We start from the raw sequence: 18,352 nt of genomic DNA on the forward strand, positions 1-18,352 counted from the left end.
CCAACAGCCAGCGGCTGCAGCTGACTGAATCGGGTGCCGGCATCCACAGCCACTCCGTCTTGGAGGATTAAGCTTGAGCCTGTTTCTCCCCATCCAGACCCGTACAGCCTCCAAACACGGGACAGCACTTCAACAGCTTCATTGGGGTGGTCCGGGTGGAAAAGTACAGCTGAGTGTCATCAGCGTACTGCTGGTATCTCACCCGAAACCACTGATGATCTCACCCAGCGGCTTCATGTAGATGTTGAACAGCAGGGGCGAGAGAATCGACCCCTGAGGGACCCCACAAGTGAGGCCCCTCGCGGTCGACCTCTGCCCCCCTGTCAACACCGTCTGCGGCCGGGCGGGGAGATAGGGGGGGGACCACCGATATACGGTGCCTCCCCCTCCCAATCCCTCCAACCGGCGCAGCAGGATACCATGATCGATGGTATCGAACGCCGCTGAGAGGTCTAATAGGACCAGGGCAGAGGAATATCCCTTGTCCCTGGCCCTCCAGAGATCATCCACCAATGCGACCAAAGCTGTCTCCGTGCTGTATCCGGGTCGGAAGCCGGACTGGAACGGGTCTAGATAGACATCTTCATCCAGGTGTTGGGGCAGCTGTCGCGCCACGGCACTCTCTACAACCTTCGCAACAAAGCGAAGGTTGGAGACTGGACGATAATTAGCCAAAATAGCTGGGTCCAAAGAGGGCTTCTTAAGGAGGGGTCTCACCACCGCCTCTTTCAAGGCGGCAGGGAAAACCCCATCCAACAAAGGAGCGTTGATAATCCTCTGGAGCCAGCCTCGTGTCACCGCCTGAGTGGCCAGTACCAGCCAGGAAGGGCACGGGTCCAGTAAACATGTCGTGCCGTGAAGCCTCCCCAACAACCTGTCCACGTCCTCGGGAGCCACAGGGTCAAACTCATCCCAAATGTGCTCAACAAGACGTGCCTCCTCTCCCTCGCTTGGATCATCCCAAATTCGGTCTAGGCCGTCCCTCAGCTGAACGATTTTATCGTATAGATAACCACTAAACTCCTCAGCTCGTCCCTGCAAAGGGTCATCCCGCACCTCCTGATGTAGGAGAGAGCGGGTCACCCGAAACAGGGCGGCCGGGCGGTTATCTGCCGACGCAATGAGGGTAGAGGCGTAGGAGCGCCTCGCTTCCCTCATTGCCACTAGGTAGGTCCTAGTATAGGTCCTAACTAGTGTCCGATCAGCTTCGGAGCGACTAGACCTCCAGGTGCTCTCTAGGCGTCTTCTCCGGCGTTTCATCTCCCTCAGCCCCTCGGAGAACCAAGGGGCCGGACGAGACCTACGCCGGGTCAGAGGCCGCAAAGGCGCGACACGGTCCAGGGCCCCGGCCGCGGCCTGCTCCCAGGCCACGACCAGTTCCTCAGTCGTGCGTGGGGCCAGATCCTCAGGAATGGCCCAAGCTCCGCCTGGAACCTCTCAGGGTCCATCAGGCGCCTGGGACGGAACCACCGATAGGTTCCGTCTCCCTGCGGTGGTGAATAGCGGTTCGAAGTCTAGGCGAAGGAGAAATGATCCGACCATGACATTGGTTCTGTTACTAAATCATCTAATACCAGATCATTTAACCACTGTCCAGAGATAAAAATCATATCTAGCATGCCTCCCCCTGTGTGCGTAGGGCCATCATTTACTCGAATCAGGTCCAAGGCCGTCATGGAAGCCTGGAACTCCCGAGCTGCCGTTGATGACAGGCCAACCGATGGCAAGTTGAAATCCCCCATAACTATAAGTTTGGGGGTCTCAACCGCCACAGCAGCCAGTACCTCCAACAGCTCGGGCAGGGCTGTGGTCACGCAGCAAGGAGCCAGGTACGCGATCACCAAGCCCAACTGATTCCTATAGCCCCAGCGCACACAGAGGGATTCGCAGCCAGCAATCTGAGGAACAGTGGTCTCCCTCGGCTCTAGATCTTCCTTAATAACAACCGCCACCCCCCCACCCCTACCTTGGACTCTCGGCTGATGAAATGCTCGGAAGCCTGGAGGGCACATCTCAACAAGGGGGACCCCCCCCTCAGGGCCCAACCAGGTCTCCGTAATGCCCATGAGGTCCGCGGACCTCCCCTGAATAAGGTCACAAATCAGGGGAGCCTTATTAACCACGGACCGGGCATTACATAGCATCAGCCAAGGTCCAAGCTCTGAGGATCATGGCCACCCGAGGAACGGGTAGGGACTGAGGGCCGGAGCACGTGATCGCCTCAAACTTCGAGCACGTGCCCCCATAACTCGACACGGCCCCCCGCCATATCTGCCTCTCCCACTTACCGTACAGATCGAACAGCCCTCTAAACCTGGAACGCCCTCCCCTGCCTTCAGACAAGATGGCGAATGTCGCGAACTAGCACAGGGGCTGGATCCTCCCGACGGGTCCTCCCCCACCCGTCAAACCCTCCCCTTAAAAACCCTTATTTAAAAACTATTTAAAACCCCACAAATTCTTCTTAGTCAGATGCCACCTCTCTGGGTCCCAAGACCCTTCGTTAAGGTAAGCCCTCGATAGCTTGAGGGCCATTCCTGCAGGCGGGGAACCTCGCAGTCGTAGTAGATCGGCAAATGAATATCTCATGGAGAAATAGGCCCAAAAGTCGTGGCAAAATGTCCATCCTTAGTCAAGATGTACGCCGTCAATGTCTCCACCCCTACGTCGGCAGATTATCCTCTGGACCCAAAATGGCCCCACATGCCGCTCTGCTGCTGTAACAAATTGTCCAATTTGTCCAAGCCAACCACCTCTCCGTCACTGCTGGGATAAAAAAGCTCAAAGAGAGGTGAACCGCTGATGACGATTATGGAATGTTGGCAGGGCATAACAAAAGTCAGAGTAGGGAGACAACGATGTTCCAGTCCATGACCATGAGGGGAGGGGAGGGGAGGGGCGTTGTTCATGCCCATACGAGTCCCGCCCCAGCACCAAAACTTAATAGCAACCCGAGCACCCGTGTCCAGCATACCACCATTAACGTCCTCCGTCGGTGTTCGGGCGCCTCAGCCATTGTTTGTGTCCTTTGTTGGTGTCCAGTTGATATCTGTGGCCACAACGGCCCGAAAACTGCTGATTCATGCCGGGCGTCTCCGCAGGCCCCCCCCAACATGGCCGCCGCCGTTCGCTGCCTAAGGGCAAACTCCGGCTCCGTGCTCGGCAACCGAGAGTTCAATGAGGCCCGCAGACCTCACTCTCGGTAGCCGAGAGAATGACAAGACCGGGGCCCGAAGACAAGCAGCTGGGCGAGCGGCTAAAGGATATCGTAGCCGAGGACTTCCAGCCGCTGTTCAGCCCCCCCCAACATGGCCGCCGCCGCCGCCTTTCGCTGCCGGAAAACAAACTCCGTACTCGGCAACCGGGAGTTCAAAGAGGCCCAAGGACCTCGCTCCCGATGGCCGAGAAGATGGCAAGACCGGAGCCCGAAGCCAGGCAGCTGGGCGAGCGGCTGAACGGCATCGTGCCAAGGATTTCCAGCCGCCGGCTCCACGAGATTTTCAGGAAGCCGCCATAACGCGCATGCGCAGAAGAAGAAGGTTCCACCTCTGATTATAACATGTTGTGTGTCACCCACAATAAACCCGCAAACATATATACAGATCAATTAATGTCATTCTCACAAGCATGTGAGGAATGGTGGCACAGCAGTTAGAGTGCAGTTCTGCAGGCTACTTCTGCTGACTGCCGGCTTCCTGCAACTTGGTAGTTCAAATCTCACCAGGCTCAAGGTCGACTTAGTCTTCCATCCTTCTGAGGTGGGTAAAATGAGGACCCAGATTGTTGGGGGCAATATCCTGACTCTGTAAATCACTTAGAGAAAGCTGTAAAGCGGTATATAAGTGTAAGTGCTAATGCTATTGCTATGTGCGTTGCATCATGGCTTTAATTGCCAAGCAATATTCTTTTTCTGTTAAAAAAAAACAGTAGACATCACATATCTAATCAACATTGTTTCATATTAATACACTGTGCTACAAGTTGATTTTAAAATAGGTCAGATGTGATTCACTTAGCAACTCTCTCCTTCATCTTATTTTCTTGCCACTGATGGCTGATTACACATAATCCATTTTGCCTCATGATATTTATTGTGACAACAAAAGTCATGAGAATTATTATTCAAGTCTATCTTACAAAATGAACAAAAGCATGGATATACCTAGGTAGAGCTGTGAGAGATCAAAAGCTAAAGATGATTCAGAGCATACATAGACTTGCCCATAGCATCTATTGGAAGCATTATATATTTTCCTATAATCATGCCACTGCTATCATTTAACCACAGAAAAAAATGTACCGTTGTAAAGTGCTATATGTGCAGCTATACACACTCTGAATCAAAGTTTGTCCCTCAGATCTCTGCATAATCCTCTTTATTCATATGTGAAGCCCTATCTGAATGCCCTGGGATTTATTTGATTTATATGGCTGCCCATGTCAATACATGACCAGGGGCAGCTAATAATATTAAAAATTAGTCACACTATGAAGAGCTGCTGATTTGGAGGTGCCTTTTATATCATAGTGTATACTGCTATTCTTAGCCAACTTAATTTTCAGCAGAACCGGAATTTCCATTTTAATTTCACTACAGGAATATGTGAATGTGTGTGAGAGTATATTTAGGATTACATCACGCTAGTTTTTTTTCTGACTAAAGAAAAGCATTTCAGGGTCCATGGTTTACGCCAACAGTAAATTCGCTAGCAAGCTCCTCCCATGTGTAGAAATAGGCTCATTAAAATAAAACAAATGCAAATAATATTAATAAGATCCCGAATATTTTAAATGTATTTAATATCACATAAAAAAACTACTCAGTTATTTAGAGGCATTTAAGTGAAGCAAATGCTACCCTTAAAATATGACTAAAATGTTTAAAATACATGGGGATTTAGAAATTATCTGAGTTATTAAACTTTTCCCAGAAACATATGTCCATACTGCTTCATAGTGGACTGAATTTTTTGTTGTTTAAAATCCCTATGTGTTACTTCCTCAAGTTAAGTGTTATTTCCTCTAAAACATGGGGAAGCCCTCTGACCCTGTATAATTTAGTTTGTAGCAGGCTGCAAAATATATTCACCGTTAGAAAGAGATGATTGGAGTGATTAAACAGCTAAATTCCTATAAGAAGTACATCAGTGGTCAAGTCACCAGGTAGTATCCTTACTAGGGGAAACCTCCATTTTGTGATCACATATTTGCATGCATGGTTACTCAACCACAGTTTACTAAATCCATTTTTTTCTGGATTTACATAATGTACAGAAGAATGAATTAGCCACAAGGGCTGGATCTGAACAATATGCCAGGATGGCTGGTATGTTTTTGGTCTGTATACTGTGCAAACACAGCCTTTTACCATTTTCTATTTACATCTGTGTATGATTGATATCTAGAAGAAGAAAGAAGAAATTTAACAATATGCCTTCAAAATCATCAGTGACTATAGCTGACTAGCAACTCCTGGTAAATCATTGCTATCTGCTGATTTATTACTACTGAGGAGTTTGTGATTGTTGATTCCACCATCAAGCAAGTGTTAGCTTTTTGAGGAAGTCCAGACAAGAAGCATAACAATGAATATTAGCTGTATTTTTATTGTAAGGTTATATTAACAGAGTTTTGCAAGCTGAACATATTATTCCCATCCTCTTGAAAATTAGTGAGGGTTCTTTCTGAAATGCTTCCCAAAACCCCTGTTCTTCTGTGGACCAAAATATCTTTCATATGTAGCTCTTCCTCTTGTTTCCCATTCCCTGCATACCATTAGACAGACAAAAAATAAAGGACACCAATTTTTAAATCCATACTTCTAAATGTGCACTTAATAATAACTTAAGCCCACTGCAACTACATCGCAAAAAAGGCTTTAAGAGTTGTAAACCTAATCTACGTAGCTTCTTCTCCGGAAACACTACACTACTAACCAGAGCTTATAAAACATTTGCTAGGCCAATCCTTGAATACAGCTCGCCTGTCTGAAACCCATACCACACTTCAGACATCAATACAATTGAACGTGTCCAGAAATATTTTACAAGAAGAGTTCTCCACTCCTCCGAATACAACAAAATACCTTATGCCACCAGACTTGAAATCTTGGGTTTAGAAAACTTAGAACTCCGCCGCCTTCGACAGGACCTGTGTTTAACTCATAGAATCATCTATTGCAATGTCCTTCCTGTTGAAAACTACTTCAGCTTCAATCACAACAATACAAGAGCAAACAATAGATTTAAACTTAATGTTCACCGCTTCAATCTTGATTGCAGAAAATATGACTTCTGTAATAGAATTGTTAATGCTTGGAACACACTACCTGACTGTGGTCTCTTCTCAAAATTCCCAAAACTTTAACCAAAAACTATCTACTATTGACCTCACCCCATTCCTAAGAGGTCTGTAAGGGGCATGCATAAGAGCACAAACGTGCCTACCGTTCCTGTCCCATTGTTTCCTTTCATTATATCCAATTAAGATAATTATTACATACTTATATATATGCTTATATGTTATATAGTTACTTTCATGCTTATGCTTATATATACTGTTGTGACAAAATGAATAAATAAATAAATAAAATAAATAAATAGTTTTGGATTTGCATAGTTCAAATATGCAAGAACCAGAGTGAAATCTCTGCTTCATTAACAACCCTTCCCCATACATATCTTCTCTATATAGCTATCTCAAGTCTAATTATCTCAATTATATCATTTATCAAAAATGAGAAGACACATTGAATTCTCCTCATCCTCAAGTGCCTAAATGCATGTTAAAAAATGGCATCCTTTGACCTTTCTATGCTGCCAAGCCAGCAAAAGGATGACCGCATGTAGCAAGGAATATATCATCTTCAGCAAAGTGTGAAAGAGACTAAAAATTGTAAAGCTACCATTAAAACCAAAGGGCTGTGTAATAAAAAAGGAGAACTTTAACACAAATATTTGACCTTTACAAGGAGATATGAGCATTATATCTGAAAACATCCTAGTGACATTCAAACCCAACAGGTGTCCTTTATCAAACACTGCAGCCATTCTCCCCTTCCTTCCACCTGTTCTCCATGTCAGTCATATCGCTCCAACATCTACACTGACTTCCTATTGTTTCTAAATGCAACCCAAAGGACTATTTTCAATCCATCTTCAGAAAACCTCTGACAGCTGGGAATCATCACATGCTTTTATATTAGTTTAACATGGGCACCTAGAGAAAGATTCTGCATGGATTTAGATTGAAAATGTATTTTGTCTAGGAGCAGTTCTGGTTTTATTTCTTTACATTTTTTTTGGCTAAATGTTATTCAAAACATGTTTTGTGATGGTTGGGAGGTTTTGTATAAGATTGTTTTAACCATGCTATAGTAGTATAGTCTTTATTGACTATAAAAACTATACTACTATATATATACTGCTATATATACTACTATATACATGACCAAAAAGCCAACACAGTTCTGGGCTGCATAAACAGAGGGATAGAATCAAGAACACGTGAAGTGTTAATACCACTTTATAATGCCTTGGTAAGGCCACATTTGGAATATTGCATTCAGTTTTGGTCGCCACAATGTAAAAAAGATGTTGAGACTCTAGAAAGAGTACAGAGAAGAGCAACAAAGATGATTAGGGGACTGGAGGCTAAAACATATGAAGAACGGTTGAAGGAACTGGGAATGTCTAGTTTAATAAAAAGAAGGACTAGGGGAGACATGATAGCAGAGTTCCAATATCTCAGGGGTTGCCACAAAGAAGAGGTAATCAAACTATTCTCCAAAGCACCTGAGGGTAGAACAAGAAGCAACGGGTGGAAACTAATCAAGGAGAGAAGCAACTTAGAACTAAGGAGAAATTTCCTGACAGATAGAACAATTTATCAGTGGAACAACTTGCCTGCAGAAGTTGTGAATGCTCCAACACTGGAATTTTTTAAGAAAATGTTGGATAACCATTTGTCTGAAGTGGTGTAGGGTTTCCTGTCTGGGCAGGGGGTTTGACTAGAAGACCTCCAAGGTCCCTTCCAGCTCTGTTGTTATTATTATTATTATTGTTATTGCAGGGGTGAAATCCAGCAGGTTCTGACAGGTTCTGGAGAACCGGTAGTGGAAATTTTGAGCAGTTCGGAGAACTGGTAGCGGAAATTTTGAGTATTTCGAGAACTGGCAAATACCACCTCTGGCTGGCCCCAGAGTGGGGTGGGAATGGAGATTTTGCAATATCCTTCCCCCAGGAGTGGAGAGGGAATGAGGAGTTTGCAGTATCTTTCCCCTGCCTTGCCCACCAAACCATACCACGCCCACCCATAGAACCAGTAATAAAAAAAATTGGATTTCACCACTGCTTTATTGTCATTGTACATCATATATACAACAAAATTGGTGTAGCATCTCTGGTGCAATTCATAACAGAAAATACAAAACAGCATAAATAGTATAGAGAATAATCCCTATACAAGTAATTGGGAAAAATTACTTCTATAGTAATTTCCACCAGCGGGGCATCATGCTTTATAAGGAAAAGGCTTTTCAGGTAGCCCAGCAGGACAAATGCTCTGCTGAACATCTGGAAAAGGGCTGCCAGGCAGAGCAGACAGATATGATGTACTTGCAAGAAGGTTTGAGGTAGTGTTTCTCAATCCTGTCAACTTTAAACACTGGGGAATCCTGAGAGTTTTAGCCATGCTGGCTTGGGAATTCTGGGAGTTGAAGTCTACACACCTTAAAGCGGTCAAGGTTGAGAAACACTGTTTTAAAGTACTTTTATGCCGGATTAGATAGGTTTTTTAAAAAAATTGAGTCCTCATTTGGAACCTTTATTTTTCAATTTGTGCTAGGGTAAAATGCCCAAATTCAATTTTATATGCTTCAAGGAGGTTTTGATCTCTCCCTTTGGAAAATATTTGCTTTCTGCAAATGTTTTCCAACATAAATGTGCAAACTACCTCGAACCTTCAATTCAGGCTTAAAGTTCTTCTTCTGTGTAGGAAGGTTAATCAGTTCATTGTAACTTATGCAGCATAAATAAACAGACAGAAATCTACTTAATGCGTTCTTAGTTCTCCTTTAACAGTACGTTCCTTAAAGTCAATTGATTTAGAAGTTAGTCTTGACAATCTTAGGTCTTGTTAACTTTCATTGGTCTAGGTCAAAATATATCTATCTATTGATGGATCTTAATTTAGTTCTATTTTTCACAATGGAAATAAGCAGAAACTGATAAAGCACTACCAACTACTACTATTGTATTGCTACACATTCAGGCTAAAATATCTCATCAGCTACATTTTTACCTTACTCAACATAGCATTATTGAAAGTATAAAAAGGCAATATATTTAGAGGAGCTAAAACTTAGAGAAATCTAAACTGTTGGCTTCATTCAATATAGTTCATATTTCATACCTGCTGCATTGGTTCTTCCTCTAAATATATCATCATAAGCTTTCCACTGCGGTGTCACTTGATAAACATGGATGAACACCACAAACACTACCACCAGGCATACTAGTGGTACCAGGGCAGCAGTAAAAAGAGCTGCATAAATATTTGGAATGAAGCACCTGAAAGGGAAAAAGAAAACAGAGTCATTATCAAATATTATAGGAACTCTGACTGGAGTGTGGAAGCCACCCACACACCTTGTTTAACCATACAATTTTCAAGAGTAAAAAGGAAATTCAAATGGCATTTAATTATCTCATATATCTTGAATTTATAAGAGACAGTGATTGTCAAAATGGGATTAAGTTTTTTTAAATACGTTAAAAAAACTTTTTAAAAAAGTAAAAGTTTTTATAAACGCAGTTTTCCCAAATAGAAAAAAGCTACTCACTCAAAAAACCCTCCTATCTGTACATTTATCTAATGTCAAACTTAGTAGCACTATTAAAAAAAAATGCATTTTTGTAAATTTATCATTGATTAACACATTCAGAATTTCTTTAAAAACATATATTAAACCAAAAATGATTGGCCTATAATAAAAGGTTCCATTTTAGATAAAACAATTGTGGGTTTCCTTTTGTAATAACTTTCCTCCCACTATTTTTCCTTTTTCAGTTGGAGAAGTGAATAGCGCTAGACCTTACCCATTCGGAAACCAAAACTGAAATTTATTAATACTTGCCTCCTGTAAACCCAATTATGGTGAGTTCTTTGGATGTAAATAAATGAGAATTGACTTAGTCCAGGAATATTTTATCTTGTAGAAAAATGTACTGTTTGATTACTTTACCAGAATACTGTAAAGTTTTATTTATGTAGTTTAAAATATAGAATGCCAATAGCAACATTATTTGGTTCACAAAACGTAATTGTATTTAAAGAACTTTTGGACTGAATTTGGTATTGAGGCACAGCAGCAGTTTTTTTTAACTTCAACATAGGTCTATAAACCTCTGACTCCTTACCAAGTTCAATAGCCAATTGTTCCACATTCACTTTTTTCAAATCAGAAAGAAAAATAAGCAATTGGCATGTTCTAGCATCCACACCGTTGCCCTTTTGTACATTCATTAGATAATAAAAATGTTGAATCTCCACTAAATGTTCAGGAATATCTCCCCATTGGTCAATTCTGACTAATTATGAGAAATACTGATCAGTAAAAGCTTGACTTATAACCGGGGTGAAATGCTACCGATTCGCACTGGTTCGGGTGAACTGGTAGTAATAAAAGCTACCAGTTCAGACGAACCAATAGTAAAAAAAAGCGCTACCGGTTTGTCTGAACCAGTATTTCCGATGATCAGCTGTGCCTTGTGATTTATATTCACTAGAATATAAATTTCATGCTTTCTAATGAATCTAAATCATGCGGCACAGCTGTTCCCCCCTTAGCTGTTCTACTTACCTTAAAAAGGCTGTTTTTTCCACGTGAAGTACGCGTTTGGTGCACACTGTGTATGTGCGTGCGCACACAGCATGCATTTAGCGTGCACTGCGTATGCGGAGGCAGTGAACCAGTGGCAACCCGCGGAGGATTTCATAACTGCTTACAACTACAATTAAGACAAATGACTATGGAGATTCTCAATCATCCAAATCATATTGTCCCAAGGGTGCTTTTTCAAAAGGCAACTGGACTTCCTTGGTTTTACTTCTTATCCAAGAAGCTTCTTCAGTTCTGAGAAGAAAACCTAGGAAGCTTCCTGGATGAGAAGTGAAATGTTTTCAAAGAAAAAAGTCTAGTTGCCTTTTGAAAAGCACCTTTGTGCCACAATTGGGACAGAATTCCCACAGTGAAGCTAAGCAATTTTTAAGCGAATTGCACTCAATTTTAGGACCTTTTTGGCCATGGGTGCTCAGTGAATCACTGCAGTTGTTAAATGAATCATGCAGTCATTAAGTGAATTTGGCTTCTCCCATTGACGTGGGAAGGTTGCAAATGGCAATCATATGACTCTGGGATGCTGCAACCATTGTAAATACATGAGAGTCGCCAAGCACCCTAATTTTGATCATGTGACCATGGGGATACTGTAACTATCATAAGTGCAAGAACCAGCTGTAAGTCAATTTTTTCAGTGGCATTGTCATTTTGAATGATCGCTAAGCAAAAAACTGTAAGTCAAGGACTATTTGTAACTGGGACTCTGCAAGAGCAAATATGTCCATTCAAAATTTTATTAAGATACTTCTCTTTTACAATTAATTTTTTCTATCCATACTTTTATCGAAATACACAATCACCAGATTTTATCTTTCTGGAAGATTAAGATTTAGTATTTATAAGCAGATTTTAAAAATAAGTATCATAATAACAATGTCATCTTTACTATTTGCAATGAGTATACCTAGAAGTCTAATCCTGTACTGGTTGATAAAACATTATGAAGGTTTCTATCTTTTGTCCTTTCCTTTCTAAACTGATTTATTTTGAAGAGAGTTGATTTATAGTATAAATTGCTATTGCAAAAAATACAGTGTGCATCTGCCAACCTTACTATTTTTAAAATGCAAGAATATGAGAAAAAGCAGACACAAACAAATTATTGTACTAATAAATCCACTTTGGTATATCCATCTATTGCATAGAAGGGTCTGAGCTATCTTGGCAGTGAGTTATATATTATGGCTGGGGATGCCCTATAGGAGAGAGGGGAACTTGTAGTGCTCTAAATCTTGATTTAGATATGGGATTTGTATCCTGCTTATTTGAGTATGTTGGTGGATAACAGTTCACATAATAAATAATAATAGCTTAAAAGTGCATTACATATAAGTTAGAAAATAGTAAATTATAACAAAATTAAGCTAACATAAAAAATTAAAGATAAAGTGGGGTAAAAACCATTATTGGGCTCATTAGTTCTTATGTACTCAAATTTCTCCCAAAATAGCCAGAGTTTTACAGCTTTCTGAAAAATAAATGGTGTATTCCAAAGGCAACCATGCTGAGCAGACCTATCTCCAGAATTGGAAAAGCCTATTTTTTAGCAATTTTAGCAAATTGCTAAATTGCAATTTTAGTTATTGCAAAGTTCAGAGGTCACCATAGGATTCATGTCACTTACCAGAATTATTTAATAGATGATAATGAGCTTTCTTATGAAAGTGACCTAAGTTAATGTTCTATTTTCCTCTATTAATGTTACGTCTCAATGGACTGTATGTAACTCTCAAGAACTATTACTTTGTGCACATGAAAAATATACTGAGCATATGTGCAAATATTAAACATTTTAGAAAGAAAGAAGGAAACTCTGTCGCACATGGAAGATCCAAATTTAGTAATAATCTATGGAAAACAAGTTTTCATCTGCAAGAATGTATATTACCATACCTCTGCAGTGCAGAGAATATAGCAAGCTTCATAGTACTATAATGGTGTCATTTTGTTGGGCAGCATACAAAAATAAAATGTGGACAAGCACAAAGTTTATTACTTGACATTTTTATCATTGCAAATATACTGGTTAGGATTCTATGCTGATTTGGCTGAAACACATAAAAAGGGTGTGTGTGTAAAGAGAGAGAATTATGATGTCGAAATATTCTTCAGACAATTATGAATTTCCTGTTTGTGAAATACCCAGCATATTGTTTTACACAGCTTATATTATGAATTTATTGCACCCTAAAGTTTAGGTGGTGTTTAATAATAGGTAGTGCTAATGATTGAAAGAAAAACCAGATTATGCTGATACTCTGGCAGCTGTCACTGTGACTATATATATACTCCAGGATGGGGCTCTATTGGATCTGTCATATATTGTGACTCTATGCATATCCTACTTTCAGTCCAATGTGTGTGCATGACTATTTTCAACCCTTATCTCGTATTCCTGCGTGGGCCTTTCCTTCCTATTTGCAATGTCAGTTGCATATTTCCCCATTGCATGCCAAATCCCTGACCTGATTGTGCTTGAGGAGTGGTGACAACTTATAATATAAGTAAATGTTATTTGGGTGTCTGTTTGTTTTTTGTTTTTGCTGACCACATATTAATGTTGGGAACTGTTTAGGATGTCATACTTTCTGTAGAATTCTCAAAGTTTTGGGTATTCTGTTTTAATAACAGTTTTTATAATATGAAAGTAAGTTTATTGTTGTACTTAGTGAGTTCAAATATACAAGAGCATTAAAGCAACTGCCACAATATATTTTACAATATAATATCTCAGAATGCAATACAGTAGTTTTTGTTCAACTGTAAATAGCCTAAAATCTTCCATTTAAAGATTGCCGCAGAGACCTGAATTACGGTCCTCTTATCAAAAGAGCTATACCTGCTTCTTTTTCCAGCTGATAGGCAGGAAATAAGCATTGATCAACCAAATTTTCTTATTGGCTGTTTGTGCTACATAGTGTTGCTAAACAAATTTATTTATTTATTTATTTATTTATTTAATCAAATTTATATACCGCCCTATCTCCCGAAGGACTCAGGGCGGTGTACAGGCATTTAAAAACACATAAATACAATATAAAAAACATTTTAAAAAACTTATTCTAAAAAGCCCGTTAATTTAGAATTAAAAATATAGAATAAAACCCAATTTAAAACCGATAATTTAAAATCTAGCTCAGTCCTGCACAGTTAAATAAATATGTTTTAAGCCCGCGGCGGAAGGTCCGGAGGTCCGAAAGCTGACGAAGTCCGGGGGGTAGTTCATTCCAGAGGGTGGGGGCCCCCACAGAGAAGGCCCTTCCCCTGGGTGTCGCCAGACGACATTGCCGCGCTGACGGCACCCTGAGGAGACCCTCTCTGTGAGAGCGCACGGGTCGGTGAGAGATATTCGGTAGCAGTAGGCGGTCCCCATCCAGACCCGTACGGCCTCCAGGCACCGGGACAGCACTTCGATAGCTTCGTTGGGGTGGTCCGGTGTAGAAAAGTACAGCTGGGTGTCATCCGCATACAGCTGGTACTTCACACCGAAACCACTGATGATCTCACCCAGCGGCTTCATGTAGATAAAGAACAGAAGGCGAGAGGATCGACCCCTGGGCCACCCCACAAGTGAGGCGCCTCGGGGCCGACCTCTGCCCCCCTGTCAACACCGACTGCGACCGGTCGGAGAGATAGGAGGAGAACCACCGATAAACGGTGCCTCCCACTCCCAATCCCTCCAACCGACGCAGCAGGATACCATGGTCGATGGTATCGAAGGCCGCTGAGAGGTCTAATAGGACCAGGGCAGAGGAGCAACCCCTATCCCTGGCCCTCCAGAGATCATCCACCAACGCAACCAAAGCCGTCTCCGTACTGTAACCGGGCCGAAAACCGGACTGGAACGGGTCTAGATAGACAGTTTCATCCAGGTGCAAGGGAAATTGATATGCCACCATATTTCTACAACCTTCGCCGCGAAGGTTGAGACCGACGATAATTACCTAAAACAGCCGGGTCCAGGGACGGCTTCTTAAGGAGGGCCTCACCACCGCCTCTTTCAAGGCGGCCGGAAGACACCTCCACCAAAGAAGCGGTCGAATCGCCTGGAGCCAGCCTCGTGTCACCTCTCGAGTGGCCAGCACCAGCCAAGAGGGGCACGGGTCCAGTAAACACGTGGTGGCATTCAACCTACCCAACAACCTGTCCATGTCCTCGGAGCCACAGGGTCAAACTCATCCCAAACAATGTCACCAAGACCACCTCGAGCATCTCACCCGCGTCACTGCAATCTTGGTCCAGACCATCCCGGTTGAACGATTTTATCGATAGATAACCGTTAAACTCCTCAGCACGTCCCTGCAACGGGTCATCCCGCCCCTGGTGTAGGAGGGAGCGAGTCACCCAAACAGGGCGGCTGGGCGGTTATCTGCCGATGCAATGAGGGAGGAGGCGAGCTACGCCTCGCTTCCTCAATGCCACTAGGTAAGTCCTGGTATAGGACTTCACTAGTGTCCGATCAGCTTCGAACGGCCAGACCTCCAGAGACTCTCCAGGCGCCTTCTCCGGCGCTTCATCCTCTCAGCTCCTCGGAGAACCAAGGAGCCGGTTGGGACCTGCGCCGGGTCAGAGGCCGCAAAGGCACGACACAGTCTAAGGCCCCGCCGCGCCTGTTCCCAGGCCGCAACAAGTTCCTCAGTCGAGCCGTGAGCCAGACCTCAGGAAATGGCCCAAGCTCCGTCCGGAACCCATCCGGGTCCATCAGGCGCCTGGGACGGAACCAACGTGTCGGCTCCGTCTCCCTGCGGTGGTGAATGGCGGTCAGAAAGTCCAGGCGAAGAAGAGAGTGATCTGACCATGACAAAGGTTCAATGACTAATTCCTTTAAGTCCAGATCTCTCAACCACTGACCAGAGAGAAAAATCAGGTCCAGAGTGCCACCCCCAATGTGAGTAGGGCCATCAACTACTTGGGTCATGTCCAAGGCCGTCATGGAAGCCGTGAACTCCCGAGCTGCCGTCGATGACGAGCCGGACGATGGCAAGTTAAAGTCCCCCATGACTAAAAGTCTGGGGGTCTCAACTGCCACCCCAGCCAGCACCTCCAGGAGCTCGGGCAGGGCAGCTGTCACGCAGCAAGGAGCCAGGTACGTGATCAGCATACCCATCTGACACCTATGACCCCATCTCACAAAGAGGGATTCGCACCCGGCAATCTGAGGTACAGTGGTCTCCTCGGCTCTAGACTCTCTAATCACAACCGCCACCCCCACCCCTACCCTGGGCCTCGGTTGATGGAATGCACGGAAACCCGGCGGGCACAACTCAACCAGGGCACGCCCTTCAGTGCCCAACCAGGTCTCCGTAATGCCCATAAGGTCCGCGAACCCCTGTATAAGATCACAAACAAGGGGGCTTTGTTCACCACGGACCTGCATTGTACAACATCAACCGAAGGCCCAAGCTCTGAGGATCCTGACCATCCGGGGAACGGGAGAAGTCCAAGGGGTCGGAGCGCGTGATCGCTTTCAAACATCGAGCACGCGCTCCCGAAACTTGATATGACCCTCGCTCGCCATACCTGCCTCTCCCACTTACCGTGTCGATAGAACCACCTCACAAATAGGAACACGCCTCCCCATAACCTCTGGACCTGATAAAGAAAAACCGCCGCGAGCATGTGCAGGAACTGGCCCCCTACCCGACGGGTTACCCCCATTACCCGCCCTTACCCTCCCACCCCTTAAAAATTCCCTCTCTAAAAAACCCCATAAGCCCTTCTTTTTCGCATGCCACCTCTGTGGGTCCCAAGACCCGTCATAGAGGCCGGCCCTCGGTAATGTGGCGGGCCATTCCTGCGAGGCGGGGGCACCTCGCAGGCACAAGAGTTCCTGTGGCGAATAACGCATAGAATCGACCGTCAGCTGACTATGTCCCATTTGGCAGCTAAGATGTTATGCTGGGATGTTTTTCTGGGGTCCGGTAACAGATGGAAAAAAGAGACAGGCAGTCCGTCCTGGAGAGATGTAAGGTCCATTTATATCCTGGTGGATTAGCAGACAAAAGATCGTAAACCGTCTCAACCCATCTACCAGGTAGATGTTCCGCTGGACCGGAGTGTACCGTCTGCGGGAGAGATGTTCCAGCAGTCCAGGAAGGAGGTCCGGGAGTGGGGGTAAAGGGTAGCCACAATGTCAGCTGGAGAATACACCTTCCTGCCCCACGCCTCAACATGGTCGTCATGTCCATCACTTGCCCCCACCCTCAGTGGGAGAGATAGTCCAACAAGCTGGAAACCAGAAGTCCAAGGAGGCGTAGTCCAGGGGTGCAAACAGGGCGCAGCTGAATAAGCGCCGTCTCAACTGAAAAACATGCAGCCCCCTCCCCCCATCTCCACAAGGCCGCCTTCACCAGTCCGCCAAGCCTCAACCGCCGACGGAAAAGATGTTTTAGAAAAGCGAGGGCCAAAGTGCCGAGCCACGCAACCCGGGCGTCGCGGCGAAGCTGGCACCCGCCGCCCCCCCACGCCTCCACATGGCCGTTCGTCTCCCACCGCTCACCCTGTAACCAACAGGGAGATGACAGCAAGAGCGGGGGAGCCGAGTCCATGAGGCTTAATCCGGGGTGGGTATCGCCTGATGGAAGCGGTAGCGGCGCTAGAAACAGACGCCGCTCACCGCCAAACAGCTGAGAACAGCTGAGGGCCGGCCGGCCGCCCACGCACCTCCGCAGGGCCGCCATCTTCGCCCGCCCCGTCTCCAGTTTCTCCGGCCTCCAGCGCAGCAACCGCGGGTTCAAGGAGGCCCAAAGACCCCACCCGCGATTGCTGGGGTGTGAAATTCACCGGGCCGGGGGGTGCCAGCGGCATAGGCGACAACAAAACATCGCCGTCAGCCAGGGATCTCGCCAGCCGCTGATCCGGCCTTCAGTAAGCCGCCATCTTGCGCATGCGTAGAAGGAATATTTGTACTAATACAAATATTCATACAAATGCTTGATACAAACTTCCATGATTTTAGCAGCCACCACTGTGCCCTTACCTGCAGAACAAATTAACATCTAAATCAAAGACAAAATGATGCCTGCTAAAATCATAAACGTTTATTAATAATTAGATTAATTACAACTTTTTATTTTATTGTGAGCACAATAAAGAATTTGTAGATGTTTGCTTCCTCTCAGAAGGACTGTGAAGATATCATACATCTGTCTGGCCTAGTTAATGCCGTCTTGTTTCCCGAAATTTAGTTTGATTACTATAATTACTGGGAGTTATTCTTCCTAGGAGGGACGCAGGGGCTCTGTGGCTAAGACACTGAGCTTGTCGAACGAAAGGTCAGCAGTTCAGCGGTTCGAATCCCTAGTGCTGTGTTACGGGGTGAGCTCCTGTTACTTGTCCCAACTTCTGGCAACCTAGCAGTTTGAACGCAAGCAGAAAAATAGGGACCATCTTTGGTGGGAAGGTAACAGCATTCCCTGCACCTTTGGCATTTAGTCATGGCCACATGGCCAT

The 18,352-nt window shown here is 44.6% G+C and overlaps 1 protein-coding gene across 1 annotated transcript in view; it reads right to left on the bottom strand.

Annotated features, from left to right (window-relative positions):
• Positions 1-18,352, bottom strand: part of ADGRV1 (adhesion G protein-coupled receptor V1) — a 307,496-nt gene that overhangs the window by 54,107 nt on the left and 235,037 nt on the right. The window contains exon 86 of the mRNA XM_058172618.1: positions 9,412-9,569. Coding sequence (XP_058028601.1) covers positions 9,412-9,569 — 158 coding nt within the window. The remainder of the gene's footprint in view (positions 1-9,411; positions 9,570-18,352) is intronic.

Source organism: Ahaetulla prasina, chromosome 2, assembly GCF_028640845.1.
Source record: "Ahaetulla prasina isolate Xishuangbanna chromosome 2, ASM2864084v1, whole genome shotgun sequence".
Lineage (NCBI taxonomy): Eukaryota > Metazoa > Chordata > Lepidosauria > Squamata > Colubridae > Ahaetulla > Ahaetulla prasina.